Source organism: Cervus canadensis, chromosome 7, assembly GCF_019320065.1.
Source record: "Cervus canadensis isolate Bull #8, Minnesota chromosome 7, ASM1932006v1, whole genome shotgun sequence".
NCBI classification, from domain to species: Eukaryota; Metazoa; Chordata; class Mammalia; order Artiodactyla; family Cervidae; genus Cervus; species Cervus canadensis.
In genome coordinates, this window is record NC_057392.1 from 61,774,270 (window position 1) to 61,792,384 (window position 18,115).

General features: G+C 36.7%; 1 protein-coding gene across 7 annotated transcripts in view; it reads right to left on the minus strand.

The window, feature by feature from the left end:
• Nucleotides 1–18,115, minus strand: part of FXR1 (FMR1 autosomal homolog 1) — a 67,847-nt gene that overhangs the window by 37,919 nt on the left and 11,813 nt on the right. For 6 of the 7 annotated variants that reach the window (XM_043473640.1, XM_043473641.1, XM_043473642.1 and 3 more), the window contains exons 2-3: nucleotides 9,275–9,327; nucleotides 7,570–7,663 (exon numbers count right to left, since the gene is read on the minus strand). In XM_043473640.1, the coding sequence (XP_043329575.1) occupies nucleotides 7,570–7,663; nucleotides 9,275–9,327 (147 nt within the window). Of the gene's footprint in view, nucleotides 1–7,569; nucleotides 7,664–9,274; nucleotides 9,328–11,330; nucleotides 11,345–18,115 lie in introns of those variants that run through there. The other variant, XM_043473645.1, reaches the window with a different exon arrangement.

The following is an 18,115-nucleotide window of genomic DNA, read 5'->3' on the forward strand; positions in this document are numbered from 1 at the left end:
TCACTCTGACCAGTGTGAGGTGATATCTCATTGTAATTGTGATTTGCATTTCTCTAATAATTAGCCACACATTGATGGTGTGGGAACTCACCTAGAGCCAAATACCCTGGAATGTGAAGTCAAATGGGCCTTAGGAAGAATTACTATGATCAAAGTTAGTGGAGTTGATGAAATTCCAGCTGAGCTATTTCAAATCTTAAAAGATGATTCTACAAGGTGCAAAACTCATGTTAACTTCTGAAGGTAATTTAGTTTTGTGGCTGAGAATTCAGTGAAAGTCACATGAGTTTCCTGCAGTAAGCAGGAGTGTATGTAGGAATAAATCTGGCTTTTAGGGTTCAACCATTTAAGATCCTTTACAGGCAGTAGTAGCTGAAACTGAAAACTAAATGATAAAAGTTTTTTTGTTTTTTTTTTTAAAGTTTATTTTTGAGAAAAAAAAAAAAAAAAAGATGATGCTGTTAAAAGTGATGCACTCAATATGCCAGCAAATTTGGAAAACTCAGCAGTGGCCACAGGACTGGAAGAGGTCACTTTTCATTCCAATCCCAAAGAAAGGAAATGTCAAAGAATGTACAAACTACTGTACATTTGCGCTCATTTAACATGCTAACAAGGTACTGCTCAATTCCTTCACGCGAGGCTTCGGAATGATGTGAAATGAGAACTTCCAGATGTACTGGAGAACTTTCGGATGGATTTAGAAAAGGCAGAGGCACCAGAAATCAAATTGCCAACAACATCTGCTGGATCATAGAGAAAGCAAGCGAATTCCAGAAAAACATCTACTTCTGCTTCATTGATTATGCTAAACCCTTTGACTGTGCAGATCCCAACAAACTGTGGAAAATTGTTAAAAGAGATAGGAATACCAGAATACCTTATCTGCCTCCTGAGAAACCTGTATGCAGAAGCAACAGTTAGAAGTAGACATGGAACAACGGACTGGTTCAAAATTGGGAAAGGAGTACGTCAAGGCTGTATATATACTGTCACCCTGGTTATTTAAATTCTATGCTGAATAATAAATCATGCAAAACACTGGGCTACATGAATCACAAGCTAGAATCAAGATTGCCAGGAGAAAAATCAACAAGCTCAGATATGAAGATGATACCACCCTAATGGCACAAAGCAAAGAGGAACTAAAGAGCCTCTTGACGAGGGTGAAGGAAAAGAGAGGAAAAGCTGGCTTAAACTCAACATTCAAAAATCTAAGATCATGAATCCAGTCCCACCACTCCACAGCAAACAGGGACAGGCTTTATTTTCTTGGACTCCAAAATCACTGTGGATGCCAACTGCAGCCATGAAATTAAGACACTTGCTCTTTGGAAGAAATGCTATGACAAACCTAGACACCATATTAAAAAGCAGAGACATCACTTTGCTGACAAAGGTCCATCTAGTCAAAGCTATAGTTTTTCCAACAGTCATGTATGGATATGAGAGTTGGACCATTAAGAAGGCTGAGTGCCTGAGAATTGATACTTTCGAATTGTGGTGCTAGAGAATGACAGGGTAACAGGCAGGAAGGCCAGGGGTCTCCAAACGGAGGAAATAGGCTGCAAGTGTCAAGACTTTTTTTTTTATCTTTCTCTTAAGTGCCAAAAGAAACAAACTAGTGTTACATTTTTTTTTCCTTCTCTATACAAATTTAAAGATGTTTCTCTTAAAACTCTGTGTTGCCATAATGACAACTGGTTCCACCTGAACTTAACTTTTCTCAAACCTTGAGCCAATCAATGCATTTTTCTTACAGAAATGTTTTGTCTTAAACTATGTTAATGTATTATGAGTTTACCTCAGACTCTGTCTTCAAGTCGGTTCCAACTAAAGGCTCAGAACCATCATGACAAACCAGTATGTTATAGTCATACACTGTTCTCCTAATCTGTTAATGAAACTATATATTTGTACGAGGATCTGCCTTTCTTCAAGATTCATGGCCTGACATGACTCACCTGGTGCCAAGGTTATCTCAAAATGCATCTTACAGGTGAGAGGCCTGGTGCCATTCTCTGAGTTTTAAGACATTTCCTTTCTTTAATTAGCAGACCATTAGTAGCTATAAACATCCAGCTAAAGACTAGCAGGGGGTACTCTTTCTGCCCCGTTCTGATGTCTATGTCAGAAGCTTTCTCCCTTTTATACTTTAATAAAACTTTATTACACAAAAGCACAGAAAGATCAAGCCTCGTCTCTGGCCCCAGACTGAATTCTTCTCCTCTGGAGGCCAAGAATCCCGGCATCTTTCATGGTTTAACAACAACCTTTCAAGATGACTCCTGAGAGTCCCTTGCATAGCAAGGCAATCAAACCAGTCAATCCTAAAGGAAATCAACCCTGAATATTCATTGGAAGGAATGATGTTGAAGCTGAACCTCCAATACTTTGGCCACCTGATGTGAAGGGCCAACTCACTGGGAAAGACCCTTGAAGCTTGGAAAGATTGAAGGCAGCAGGAGAAGGAGACAACAGAGGATGAGATGGTTGGATGGCATCATTGACTCAATGGACATGGGTTTAAGCAAGCTCTGGGAAATGGTGAGGGACAGGGAAGCCTGGTGTGCTGCAGTCCACGGGGTCACAAGGAGTCAGATACGACTTAGTGACTGAACCACCAACACCATTCTAATGGCAGAAAGTGAAGAGGAAATAAAGAGCCTCTTGATGAGGTGAAAGAGGAGAGTGAAAAAGCTGGCTTAAAACTCAACATTAAAACAACTAAAATCATGGCATCTGGTCCCATTGCTTCAATGGCAAATAGACAGGGAAAAAGCAGAAACAGTGGCAGATTGTATTTTCTTGGACTCCAAAATCACTGCAGATGGTGACAGCAGCCATGAAATTAAGACGCTTGCTCCTTCAAAGAAAAGCTATGACAAACCTAAACAGTGTATTAAAAAGCAGAGACATCACTTTGCAAACAAAGGTCAGTATAGTCAAGCTATGGTTTTTCCAGTAGTCATATACAGATATGCTAGCTGAACCGAAGGCTGAGCATCGAAGAATTGAGTCTTTCAAATTGGGGTGCTGGAGAAGACCTTTGAGTGCCCCTTACAAAGCAAACAGATCAAGCCCAGTCAATCCTAAAGGAAATTAACCCTGAATATTCACTGGAAGGACTGATGCTCAAGTTGAAGCTCTAATACTCTGGCCACCTGATGCAAAGAACCAACTCACTGGAGAAGACCCTGATGCTAGGAAAGACTGAAGGCAGGAGGAGAAGGCAACAGAGGATGAAATGGTTTGATGGCATGACCAACTCAAAGGACATGAGTTTGAGCAAACTCTGGAAGATAGTGAAGGACAGGGAAGCCTGGCGTACTGCAGTCCACAAGTTCACAAAGAGTCAGATACAACTTAGTGACTGAACAACAACAATAATAATTAGCTGACATAATAATAATAATCTGTATGTTGCCCATAGGTATGTCTTTTGGAGAAATGTCTTTTTAGGTCTCTGTCATACAGCTAGACTTTAGATAAATGCCTGAATAACTAATGAAAAACTCCCTCCTGTATCATTTCTGTTCTAAGTCAATTAATAATGGCCAAAGTCATCTTTCCGTTCTTCAAAAAGAAATGGTTCCTAGAGCCCTAAAAGAATAAGAGTCGGTAATCTGGCACAAAATTGACAATATCCTGTGAATATAGCATGATATATTAGAGAGAATAACATATAGGGCAAAAACTTAACCTGGTTATCAATTTCCTAACCATCAGGCTATAGGAACTTGGAAAGGTTAGTAAAGGTATTCATAGAATTTCAAAGAGGTCCTCAAGAAACTGTTATTTCAAACTGAAATAAGTGTTTATAGAAGTCAGTTAGTTACGTATTTCATGGTTAGTGTCAGCTGTTGTTGTTTGGTCACTAAATCATTTCCAACTCTTTTGAGACCCCATGTACTGTGGTCCACCAGAGGATCCTCTGTCCATAGGACTTCCCAGGCAAAAATAGTGGAATAGGTTGCTGTTTCCTTTTCTGCCCCACCCAGGGATCGAACTCACAGCTCCTGCATTAGCAGGAAGATTCTTTATCACTGAGACACCAAGGAAGCCCGCTGCCAGCTGTTTTCACTGCTCCTATAGTACTGACAACTAGCAGAAAGAGAACAGTGGCCAAAAGAAATGATACAAATGAGGTTATTTATAAAACAGAAACACAGACTTAGAAAGGGAAGATGGGTGGAAGGGGTAGTTACAGATTTGAGATGGACAGGCATACACCAGTATATTTAAAACGGATAACCAACAAGAACCTCCTGTACAGCACAGGGAACTCTGCTCAATGTTACGTGGCGGTCTGGATGGAAGGGGAGTTTGGGGAAGAATGGACACGTGTGTGTATGGCTGAGCTGCTCTGCTGTGCACCTGAAACTGTCACAGCAGTGTTCATCGGTTCCATTCCAATATAAAATAAAAAGTTTAAAAAAAAAAACACCTAAATGCTCTTTAAAAAAAGAGAAAAAAAGGGGCCATATCTGTAGAACTACTAAAATGGGTTATCTTGGAGGCCACACTGGGGAAACTGGCAGACCTGAATAAGTGAAGAAATAAGTTCTTAATGGCAAAAGTCACTAAGCACAGACTGCCTGGGAAAAAACACAATATACAACAGATAAAAGCTAACCCAAAAATGTAAACATATTTGACATAAAAAACTACATGGATCAAGAATAAAAACAGACAATAAACAGAACAAGCAGCTAACAGCCATAAAACTAATTTAAAAGACACTGTGTATCACTAGCATTCAAGATTCACAAAATATAAAAGACAACAGCTTCCTTCTACCATGTTTATGAAATCTTACATATTAGATTAATATTAATCCAGCCAGTCAATCTATGAGGAGCAAACATCTTCAGCATTAGCAAACTTATGAAGTGGTTATTCAAGAATCATTTCTGGAGGACAAAATGGTACGTTTTTGGTACTATCAATCACCAAGATTTAATACTACCATAAGATGATGATTTACATAAGAACACTAAATCTGGCTTTGAGGTGGGGGCGGGGGGGGGGAAATAAAAGCAAAAAAACTGAGTAATTTCAATGCTTTCTAATACATCTGTACCACCCAATACCATGGGGTGCTGAGGAAAATAAGGTTAAATCTGTATGTGCAGACAGACAGGAAAGTGTCTATGATACATTAATTAACTGAATACAAACATTTATAAATAAGGTGTATTCCCAATTTTTATAACTTAAAAAAACACAATATTCTTTATAAATGCAAAGAAAAAAATCTGAAGAGACTCAACTTTGGTAAATCAGATTTAAGCTGGGGTGGGCAGATAAACACACCAACATGCCTACACTAAGAGGGAAGTTCACTTGTTCCTTAGGGAATTCTGTATCATTTCACTTTTTATATGAAGCTTTGTGACTCTGAATGTAAAAGAGGTGGCGCTTACATAGTTATTTGGTTCAAAATATAAAGTACTAATAATCATAATTCTTAAACATTTCACATCCTAAGGATAAATTCCTAAACTCATGGTGGCAAAAACTAAAAATAAATAAATAAATAAATAAATCCACAGGTGGCAAGATTAATTTTAAACTTTTCCTTATATGAATTTTCAAAAATTTCAAAGCACAAAAAAATTAAAGTAACAGTAACATCTTAATTCCAGACCACCATTCTCATATTTTTAAGGAACAAATTTTCCCAAGACCAAACCATAGAACAGAAAGTGAAATAAAACACTCTGTAATTTCCAAATCATTCAACAAAGTTTTGTATACAGTTGGCTGGGAGGTGGGGGGCCCAAGCCATAAAGATGGTCCAGCGAATGGAGAAAATCTTCCGAGACTGAGGAAAGCACAATGTAACAACAATACCCTCAGCATTCCGCCAAGTTTTCCCTTTAACCTGAGCCTTTACACTACCAATAATTTTTAAAAATATGAAAAGCACTACTCACAGAACTGATCGCCACACATGTGGCACCCTGACACAACAAAGTTATAACCTGCTTTGAAAAAAGTGTTAGTCGCTCAATCATGTCCAACTCCATGGATTGTAGCCTGCCAAGCTCCTTTGTCCACAGGATTTTCCAGGCAAGAATACTAGAGTGGGTTGCCCATCTCCTTCTCTAGGGATCTTCCAGACCCAGGGATCAAACCCAGGTCTTCCACATTGCAGAAAGATTCTTTACCATCTAAGCCACCGAAGGAAGCCCATAATATGCTTTGCTTTTGGTAAAAGCAGAAGAATGCATGCTTAGTCACTCAGCTGTGTCCAACTCTCTGCAATCCCATGGGCAGTAATCCGCCAGGCTCCTCTGGCCATGGGATTCTCCAAGCAAGAATACTGGAGTGGGTTGCCATTTCCTACTCCAGAGAAGCAGAAGAGTATTTGCTCTAATTATTTAGATCAAGTAATTAAAATCTAGGCAGAATTTTAGAATGTGAGTTAGGGGTTACAGTCCTACAATCTGACTTCCTAACATAACATCTACAATTAACTCAAAACAAAATTTACCATTTAAAAAATTATGAAGCATAAAAGTGGCAAGTAACTAAATTAGTTCATATGCAAAGCACTCAGAACAATGTGTGGCACAAAGTACATAATGTTAAGTGTTTATTAAAACATTTATTGAAACAGCCGTTTCATCATTAAAGACTGACCTGTGTCCCCAGTTCTTCCACCCTAACCTACATAAACTAGGCACAGATGACATTTGAAAATCTATCTTTCAACACTATCAAAACAACTGTTTGTGAGAAATACAGTTAGCATATTTGAGCTCCTTGGAGGTATCAGTTTCTTGAAAATTCAAAAATTAAATTTTCTCTCTCCAACAAATTCATACTTCTATTTCACAATTATTTCAAAATTTGTTGCATAAGAGCAGACATATTAATCAAAAATAAATATATACTGAAGACATTCAGGAGTTACTAACTGAAAAAAACAAGATACAAAGAAATACAATTTTTATTTTTTAAAAGAGAGGAAAGGAAGAACCTGGGAATATGTAAACCATGAAATATAGGATTTTATCTCTAGGAAGTGATTTTTGCTTTTTTCCCTTTTAAATCTTTCTGAATATTAGAATATTCAAAAAGGCAGTATGCTTATTACAACATTTCACATTGTTACAAATGGACTATATTAATGATCACTATAATAAAGGATAACTACTAACATTTTACAAAAATACTGAGGAAAACATTAAAGACGAAATAACTTGCAAAAAAAAAAAAGGAAAATAATGACCAATATCATATAGTTCTCTCCACCAGATTCTGTGGAAAACAACTCAAACGCACTATCATCTTTAATTCTCAAATTATTTTTATTCTAGTGATTAAAAAAACAAACTTGACCAGGGCTATAAAGCTAAAAACATTAGCATTGAGACATTAATCCCAGTTCCGGCTCCAAAACTCAAGTACTGCTACATTACACAGCCATTACCAATAGGAAGAAGAGAGAAAAGGAATTTAGACTTATTCTCTATCGGCTAACAGATTTTCCTACAAGAATATCTATTTGAAACAAACAAAAAAACAGGTACACAAGAAAATAAACTTATAAATACATACCTCTACTTCATCTCCTTCACTAATTTCTTTTTTTATATCAGGTGGTGGTGGTAATCTAACTTCATTGAATGGAACCTGGCGTTCTGGTTGCCAACTGAAGGATTAGAGAATGAATGAACAGCTTTAATATATAATATATAATATTATATATATATATATATAATATATAATATTATATATATATATAATATAATATATATTATACATATATATATAATATAACACTCCTTAATATAGAAGCTATGTAGTCTATGCTTAGCACTGTCAATTTTTCAAATCAATCATTTAGCTTTCCCCAAAGAAAAACAACCTCTGCATGAAAACTTTTTCCAAGCAGACCGTTGAGACAGAACAGATTTTGCATAGCTCTTGATGAAGTTCATAGGTAATTAACATCATTGATAATAATTACACACTACCTTCCAGGTCACTCATCCTAAGGTGACAGCACACACATCATTCTGCAAATGACAAAGGCTAAGCTCACAGTAATAACTCAGATTTACAATAATGTCATTCTATACTGCTACACTGTGATCAACTTACTACAAACATTTTTACAACTAAATGACCTGTCAAAGGAACACAATTCCAAAGATTATAAAATATAAACTGCATAATTCCTTTTTAGTGTACATGTGCACAGAAATATAGAAAAGTAGTCAATATTATTCTGAACAGTAAATTACAAAAAGATTTACCTTTCTTACAATTTCTTTTCTACAATGAAGATAATTAAAACCTATAAAAACTTTATTTTAATCTTTGTAGTAAATACAAATGTATTAAAACTACTGCTTTAGCTGTGCTTTTTGTACGCTATATTTTATAACAAAGTTGATAAAATTAAAATGCTTTCCTATTTTAGGTTCTAATAAATCATTCATATATGCCTGGGAGGTACAACAGCACATAATATATTCCTATGGCTTCTAAGAGTTGGACACGACTGAGCAACTTAACTGAACTGAACTGATGGGTTTCTATATGCTAACGATGGGCAAAAAACAGACAAGTAAAAGATATTGGAGTGCTTTCTTTCCATCTTTACTGTCTAAATAATAGGTGCTCAAAGACAGGAATCATCTCAACACTTGTTTCTACATGAAACAGATGTTGGGCCACCCATAGCTCTTCAGGCAGTTCCAGAAACAGCTTAAAAGGGAAAGCTGCCCAGTTCTTTTCTGACCTTCAATTATATAGTGCTTCTTTATAATCCTTCCTAACCAAGCTCAGCACACATCTTTGACATTTTTAGCACAACTTTACCTAACCTTTACAATATCTATAAAACTTTATTATTCCTTAAGGCTAATCAAGCAATTAAAGGCAGCCTAATATATTTATTCTATTAAAAGGGCATTTGGAAGGCCTTGTACAGTATCATTTAAAAATTCTGGGTTTTAAGAAGTATGCATGTTATAATTACATTCATGCCATCCAGTTTTGCAAAAACTGATTCATGTTGACATGTGATTTGGCAAAGAAAGGAGTCATAGAAAGAGTGACAAGTGAATGGTGAACAGAAAACCAGGTGAAGTCATCAAAAACTAAAAATTATTTTAACTCAAAAAGATAATCAAAGCAAAGAACCCCCCACCCAAAAGCACATTCATTTTCTGATTATAAGAGGAATACCCAAAAGCAGCAGTTTGGCATTATCAATCTTCAAAATTAGGATCTCTATCAATAAAAAATAACTTACTTGTTCTCAAAAACAACTGTGAGGGAGTCTTCATGAACATCTTTGATAAATCCCTGTAAAAAAAAAATTACAAAGAAATGAATATTCAATTAAATGTTACATTAACTCTAAACTACTATATTAGAGATACAAAGACAATATGGAATACTGATAACAACCCAGAGCTTGGAATAGGCTGATCAGGTTTTGCTTTCCATCTCCATCATTTATGAGCTGTGTTGACCCTGCAAATTAACCTCTCTTTCATGATTACAACAGATATTAAATGACACTGGATTACTGTCTATCAGAATTGCAATATTCTCAACCTTTGCCAAATGCTCACATACTCTGAACCACTAGGCACTTAAAATTCTTTTCTAAAATATCACACTAAACCCCATAATATACAGTATAAACTAGCTAAATAAATACACAAACTTGCAGTACTTGTTTAAAACATGTCCTCATCAATTTCCAAAATACTTAAACACTATGTGTCAGATATTATTTTAAGCAAATTAGCAAACTAAAGACTAAGAAACAAACTGACTGGAAAAACCAAAGGCAAATAGATCAGCACTACCACCCTGGAAAATCTTTGGAACTAAAGACTTAAGAGAGGAGAAGGTAACAGATGAGGCTGAAAATAAAATCATTTTACTTTCTTTAATAATGCAGGATGACCAATCACAAAATATGGAGTTATGTATCTAGTCTCTCAATGCCCTCCTCCCACATTTGCTACTCAATTGTATGATTCCGTAATTTGGCCTGGATAGCTCTTCAGCTCCAAATGCCTGTGATCGATTTAATTGCATGCTATGGGGCATTTCAATGCATGTATCTTCATGCAAGACCTAAAACTCAAAGATACTTCCAAGAGTACAGTAGTAGCACCTGACTTGCAATTCTGAAGACTGTTCTCCTCTCAAAGCTAGAGTTGCCATTCAGTTCAAGCTGTGATTTTTCTAATCATGCTACAACAATGACTTCTTGGCCAGCCTCTACTTCTACTAGTTCATCTGCACATCTACTTTCAGCAATCATTTTGGTCACCAGCAAATCTCTATTATACTCTTGCCATTTGTACGGTAAGGAATATTTTCATAAACTGAGAATTAACCAAGTTCATGAATATTAGAGTAAGACATATCTTTCCCATAGGAGATTAGCCAAACTTTCACTAATGTTTTCTAATACTTAACAAACAAAAATAAAAGAGTTTGAGATGTTCCATTAATCTTTATCATTTCTATATAATTTGTATACTGGGTAAGTTCAACTAGACCTCCAAATCATTGGAAAATTCTACTCTTATAATAAAAATCTTCTCCTAGCTAAAAATCAGTGCTTATACCTCTCCCCACTCCTACTTTACATACACCACAAACATCAGCATCAACTTTGAATGCACACATTTTTAACACTTAAAGGAAAAAAGGTAACTCTGGAACCTACTCTTATTGCTAGTATTCTTTCAGGTATGAGTTTAAATAAATTAAAAACTTGATACCCAAGTAAAGTATATCTGGACTGTAGTGAACAATTAAAAGACATGTTCTAATCCCCAAACCCTAGATTCTCAGGATAAAGAACTTCTAATGGCCAATCTCTATAAAATTGACACACTGATACAGAACACAGTAAACACTTCTCAATTCACAAGAATGACGGTGTTTCCTAGACACTCAAAGAGATGGCAGGGTTAGGCCTCTGCCAAAATGAGAGTCAGGAGATGCCAAATAACAATGGCAACACTTTCCTGCACATGACTTTATGACTAAGTCTCCATAACTTCTCTCTTCCTTGTTAGTCCAACCTTTGGGGATTTGGTTTCTCTTCCTAGTCATACTCATCTGGCCCAGAACCCTATTTCTCAGAATATCTGACGTTTCCTTTTCTTCTCTTCATGCATATACAAATGCAGAAGATTCCAAGCCATCATAAAATGGTCCCTTAAATTGTTCTTTCATACAGCCAGGTATATATTTACAGTTGAATCTCTTAATTACAATTTAAAATAATCATGGATAAGTAACAAGGCACTTTAACATATTTAAAGTATAATCAAAACCTTTTAGAAAGCCATCCCTGACCAAAAAAAAGCATTATACAGTAAAAACTCAGGAATGCCAAAAATTGTATGTAAACTAGGAATAAGGGAGGGATAAAGGGAATAGGAGGAATATCTGAGCACTTGCACTAACTGAAGATCTGTTTTTTCAAAAGCAATTCAAAACAGAATAACCTAAAATAAAAATTTAACAGACAACTCAAAGATTCAGTAAGGTCCCAAGTTAACCAAAATTAATTTTCCTTTCTAGCTAAAAATAAACAGCTGAAAAATAAAACAGACAAAAAAATAGTCTACTAACAAGAGCAAAGTCCTAGAAATACCCTCAACAACACAAATATTGCACACAACCTATATGCTGACATGTGTGAAACTTAACTAATGAATATAATTAGAATATCTAGGAAAATGTAAACCACATCTCATTTTTACATCTTGATATTTTAAATTTGTCAATATACACTTAAATGGAATTCCACTAAAACACTAAGGACTGTAATTCTGTTGAGGGACTAAGAATTTGAACTTTTTTTTTTCCATTTATTTTTATTAGTTGGAGGCTAATTACTTTACAATATTGCAGTGGTTTTTGCCATACATTGACATGAATCAGCCATGGATTTACATGTGTTCCCCATCCTGAACCCCCCTCCCACCTCCCTCTCCATCCCATCCCTCTGGGTCATCCCAGTGCACCAGCCCTGAGCACCCTGTCTCATGCATCAAACCTGGACTGGTGGTCTGTTTCACATATGATAATATACATGTTTCAATGCTATTCTCACAGATCATCCCACCCTCACCTCCCATAGAGTCCAAAAGTCTGTTCTATACATCTGTGTCTCTTTTTCTGTCCTGCATATAGGGTTATCGTTACCATCTTTCTAAATTCCATATATATGTGTTAGTATACTATATTGGTGTTATCTTTCTGGTTTGCTTCACTCTGTATAATGGGCTCCAGTTTCATCCATCTCATTAGAACTGATTCAAATGTATTTTAACAACAAACAAGAAGGCATTTAAAAGGACAACTTTTAAATGAGGGTAGGGAAAAACAAGAAAACACTATCCATACCAAATACTAAAATTTATTTTAAAGCTACAGTAATAAAGACCAAAAAAAGACAAGGTACTTGGTAATTTTTAGGTGGGAGCTTAAATAACCGGTAGAAAGAACAAGGTGCGGGTTCCAAATATCTACCTAACTGAAACACACATTTTTCGAGTTACAGAACACTACAGCTGAAAAACAGGTTTTTCAATTCGATGAGGGTAATCATAAGGGTGACACCACCCTTACGGCAGAAAGCGGAGAGGAAATAAAGAGCCTCTTGATGAAAGTTGAAGAGGAGAGTGAAAAAGCTGGCTTAAAACTCAACATTCATAAAACAAAGATCATGGCATCCGGTCTCATCACTTCATGGCAAACAGATGGGGAAACGATGGAAACCACGAGAGACTTCTATTTTCTTGGGCTCCGAAGTAACTGCAGATGGTGACTATAGCCATGACATTAAAAGACACTTGCTCCTTGGAAGAAAAGCTATGACCAACCTAGACAGCATTCCTTGGAAGAAAAGCTATGACCAACCCAGACAGCATCTTAAAAGGCAGAGTTTGCCAACGAAGTCGTCTAGTCAAAGCTATGGTTTTTCCAGTAGTCATGTATGGACGTGTGAGAGGTGAACCATAAGGAAAGCTGAGCACCGAAGAATAGATGCTTTTGAACTGTGGTCTTGGAAAAGACTCTTGCCAGTCCCTTGGACTGCAAGGAGATCAAACCAGTCCATCCTAAAGGAAATCAGTCCTGAATATTCAATGGAAGGACTGATGCTGAAGCTGAAACTCCAATACTTTGGCCACCTGATGCAAAGAACTGATTCACTGGAAAAGACCCTGATGCTGGGAAAGATTGAAGGCAGGAGGAGAAGGGGACAACAGAGAATGAGATGGTTGGATGGAATCACCGACTCAATGGACATGGGTTTGAGCAAGCTTCAGGAGCTGGTGATATAGACAGGGAAGCCTGGTGTGCTGCAGTCCATGGGGTCGCAAACAGTCGGACACGACTGAGCGACTAAACTGAATCATAGGGGGGAAAATCCTATAGTTTAAGCAACAACAAACATGATAAGAATGAATTTCAAGAATTGAAAGGTTGAGGTTATATAGTCAAAAATCAGAACAGATGAATTACGGACCCGGGCTATGGGAAAGCCACTCTGAAGATAAGCATCATCTTTTACAGACCTTCCAGATTCCACAATTTCTTTTACAGACCTTCCAGATGCCTCACTCTCATTGGAAAGAAAGGGAAGCTGAAACTATACACATATATACAGCCCCCAAGTTTTACTCCCTAGATTATAAATGAACTTAAATTTTCAACTTGGGACTTCCTCGTGGTCCAGTGAGGGGGCCCAAATTCAATCCCTGGTCAGGAAACTAGATCCCATATACTAAAACTAAAGACTCCACAAAATAATAATTATTTTTTAAAATAAATATTAAAAAATCTCATCTTCTGTCTGGAACACTTTCCATTAAATCCTTATCAATTAAATGATAGAATGCTTTTGCTAATTTATATTTTTAAACTCCAAAAAGTCAAGTCTGATAACAATACTATTTTGAAGAAATAAGGCACCTTTCCTAAAAAGCCTATTTAAGGTAAAGTCCCAGAACAAAACATCAAAATCTAATTTTGCTACCTCGTTTAAAATACTGATCAATTTATCAGAGGCTTTGCTTGAGTGATGGCTTAGAAATCTACAGAGATCCATAAATCCCTTTGAAAACATTCCCACTAAATTCATTAGGAACACATCATACTAGTCTCAAAAATTTTCTTGGCCTGCAAAGTGTCATTTCAAACTCACTTGCTACTTAGGTTTCTCAAAAGCCAGTAATGACCTCCTATTACTGCAATTCATTACAACACAAAATTTACTTATCTTATAAAGAGGGAAACAGAAACTTAAACATTCAGGGTCTTCCCTGGTGGCTCTGTGGTAAAGAATCCACCTGCCAATAGAGGAGACACCGGTTTGATCGCTGGTCCAGGAAGATCCCACATGCCATGGAGCAACTAAGCCTGTGTGCCACAATTACTGAGCCTGTGCTCTAAAGCCAGGGAGCAGAAACTAGTGAAGCCCTTGTCCCAGAGTCCCCAAGGAAAGCCACCACCACAATGAGAGGCCCAACGACAGAGTAGCCCCCATTCGCCACAACCAGAGAAAGCACGTGCAGCAGTGAAGACTCAGCACAGCCTCCCCCTGAAATAAGTAAATCAACCATTAAACAAAAAAACCTTAATACTCAGTAAACTACGAACAGAAGTCTTACAGCTTGAATCCTTAAAATGAGATGTAAGTGGAAGCCCATACCCCAAAAACCAAGACTTACACCCTAAAGCTGTTAACTCTTATTAAACTTCAAAATTCTTGTTAGAAGCATTTACTGATTATCAACAGACTGAACAAAAAAGGCCATTAAGAAACAGAATAATCTTCCTAAATGGAAACTACATTTTTTCTTTGTTTTAGTATTTATTTGGCAGGGTCAAGTCTTTGAGGCAGCACACAAGATCTTCACTGTAGCATTCGGAATCTTTAGCTGTGGCATGTGGAATCTGGTTCCCTGACCAGGGACAGAACCCCAAGTGCAGAGTCTTAAGCCACTGGACCATCAGAGAAGACCACCATAGAAGTCTATGTTTTTAATGACTCTACTCTCAAGTGGTAAAAGCAAAGGGTTATCATTTTATTCTCCTAAGCAAGCCAAGAAACTCTCACAGTCACATGACTGCCTCCTTCAAATCTGATCAAGTATTCTTATAAAATTTAAGATCTACTCCAGTTTCTCTTCTTTAAAGTCTTTCTCGGGATCAGTGGCATGAAATTTAAAGTGGTGTTTTTTTTTTTTACATTTATTTAGCACAACAGTCAAATTAACTACATTTTAGTCATCTTTTCCAATGTGTTAGGAGCATTTCAATTGATGGCTTAATTAATGAAGCAAATTTGTGATAAAACACTGCATTTCTAAATAAACAAATGTTGTATTTCTGAACATAAACTGACAGAGAACAGACCTGCGGTTGCCAGGGGGGAGCAGAGTGGAGGAGGGAAGGATCAGGAGTTTGACACTAGCTGATGCGCACTATTATACACAGGACAGAAAAACAACAAGGCCTTACAGTATAACACAGGGAACTATGTTCTATATCTTGTAACAAATCATAAAGGGAAAGAATATGAAAAATATATATATGCAAACCAAATCACTTACACTTAGCTGTACAACAGAAACACAACACATTGTACATCACCTATACTTCAATAAAATATTTTAAAAATAAACTAAAATAAATTCTCAATATATTAAGAGGGACAGGCTTCAGTTTGTTAGATCCTATAGGGCCTTTCCTCTGACTGGGTAAACTCTCCATTTTACCAACCTCCACAGTTGAAGTTCCCTGCTGCAGATAAATGTAATTACAAAAATATAACCCATGAGAAAGGAAACGTTAATAGCATAATCCATGCAAAATTTGACCTCAGGTTTTTGTTTTTAAAAAGCTGACAAAATGGATGATCACCTGTTATCCTTTGATCAATTATCAGTTTAGTGATTCTCTGGCCCCCGTCTACCTTCCCAGCTCATCAATTCTAACAATTCTGAGTCCCTAAAATGAGGATGCTTCCTAGAACGGATGGCACCTTAGAGTAGCAAACAGCTGAATGGCTGCCAGGATATAAATGTCACTGTTAAGCATGCTCAAATTTGGTCTGCTTGCAATTTTCTGTGGCACTTGACTGCAACCCCTTGATAATTCAATCTGCAAACCAATGAAGTACCATTTTAGGAAGGATTTAGGTTTCTTACCAGAAGGTTGTTATGTTGACACCTTCTGATAAAATCAAGAAAGCACCAGCATCAAAACTTGCAGAGTGGGTGAAAATTCTTGGAAGAAAATCCTGGAGATAATAGAGGAGAGCTCTTTTAATGTACGCTTGCAACATCAATGCTCTCCGTGGCACTGAGGAAGATATTTTAAGAAGATATACGATCATCTGAACATAAAGATGTCACAGCCAATTTATTTTGCTTGTATTTTCCATTTTATGAATACAAGTGTTCAAAGATAATCTTTTAGTATACAACAAGAGTTCTAAAAGAGAAAACTATGACTACTCATAGATCAATTGGCAACATTTGTTCTTAGTGCCTCTTACAACTGATGCCATTCTAAGGAAATCGTATAACTCTTCCCCTGATTTCCCAAATCTACTTACAGAAATATAACCCATTCCCTGGACTCTAAGACCCAAATTTCAACTATACACACATCTTCACCCATGGCTTACTTTTGTACCTAAAAACATATCAACAGTTAGAATCACCTGCTGTCATGTTTTTGCACTTTACACATGTATGATCCATTTTACAGGATTAAAAGAAAAAAGTGAATACAGCAAACTATTTCTTAATCTGGGTTCTAAGAGAATATAATATAGTTCAATCATTAAGGCATTCATTGTGTGTAATGAACTAACTCCTCACCCAGGCATATAGAAAAATACTAACTATGCACAATCCTAGGAAAAACTGAAAAAAAACAACAACAACAAAAAACAGCATTTCTCTGTTTTGTAATTCAGATGAGAAACTCTATTAGGTTGAGAAAATTGACTTAGCGACTCCTGGACCTAGGTGGTCATATTTACCTAAACAATTTTACACATAAGGGTCTCATTCAATTTGCAAACTGAAAGAGCTGAAGCTTCTTCAATTAAAGTATTTCCAGGCACTCAAAGACATGCCAGAAGTACTTAAAACTACTCCTATCCCCTACAAAACACCAGATATTCTTTCTGGAACTTTTATGTCAAGTAATTTATAAAGAATTTACAATAAACACCTTTATGTTTCTGGTGTATATGGTCAACAGATACAGAGAGAACTCCTTACTAGAGAAAGGAAAAAAAACTTAAGTGCACAGTATTACTGGTTTTACTGTTAAGATTGGTCTCAGATCCATTACTTATTATGTGGTAGGTAAAACTAGAGAGAGACCAAAGCAGTAAGGAAAGGAAAATAAGACTCTTAACTGGCTTTATCTGCCCAGACTTCTTATGGTATTCCCAGAGCACCCTAGACACTTTTGGGAGCAATTTTCAGAAGGTTCTATCGACACTGAACGGGACCCATCTCTCCCAAATGCTTGACATCTTCCTCTCCTCCCAATCCCAGACAGTACCTAATTTTCGCATGTGCAAAAAGAGAAAAAAAATCTTTAAAACAGAGATTACCTAACACATGGTGCTAGCACAACTGCCTATGAATAGTCAAAATAAGTTTTAATGTAGTAAACATGAAATAAATGAATAAAACACTACAAGCAAATCTAAGAAATTATATGTATAACCTGGACACTGGCTCTTAACCAGGCTGGAAACCCGGAAGTCTTAACAGGGAAATAACAGTTCAGTACATAAAAAATAGAACTTCTCTATAGACAGGAATACCAGAAAGTTGACCAATTACTTTGGGTAATTGGTTACCCAAAGTAAGAAGGGTTACTCTTACAATGAGTCCCCAGTTCAGTCGCTCAATCACGTCTGACTGTTTGCGACCCCATGGACTGTAGCACACCAGGCCTCCCTGTCTATCACCAACTCCTGGAGTTTACTCAAACTCATGTCCATTGAGTCGGTGATGCCATCCAACCATCTCACCCTCTGTTATCCCCTTCTCCTCTTGCCTTCAATCTTTCCCAG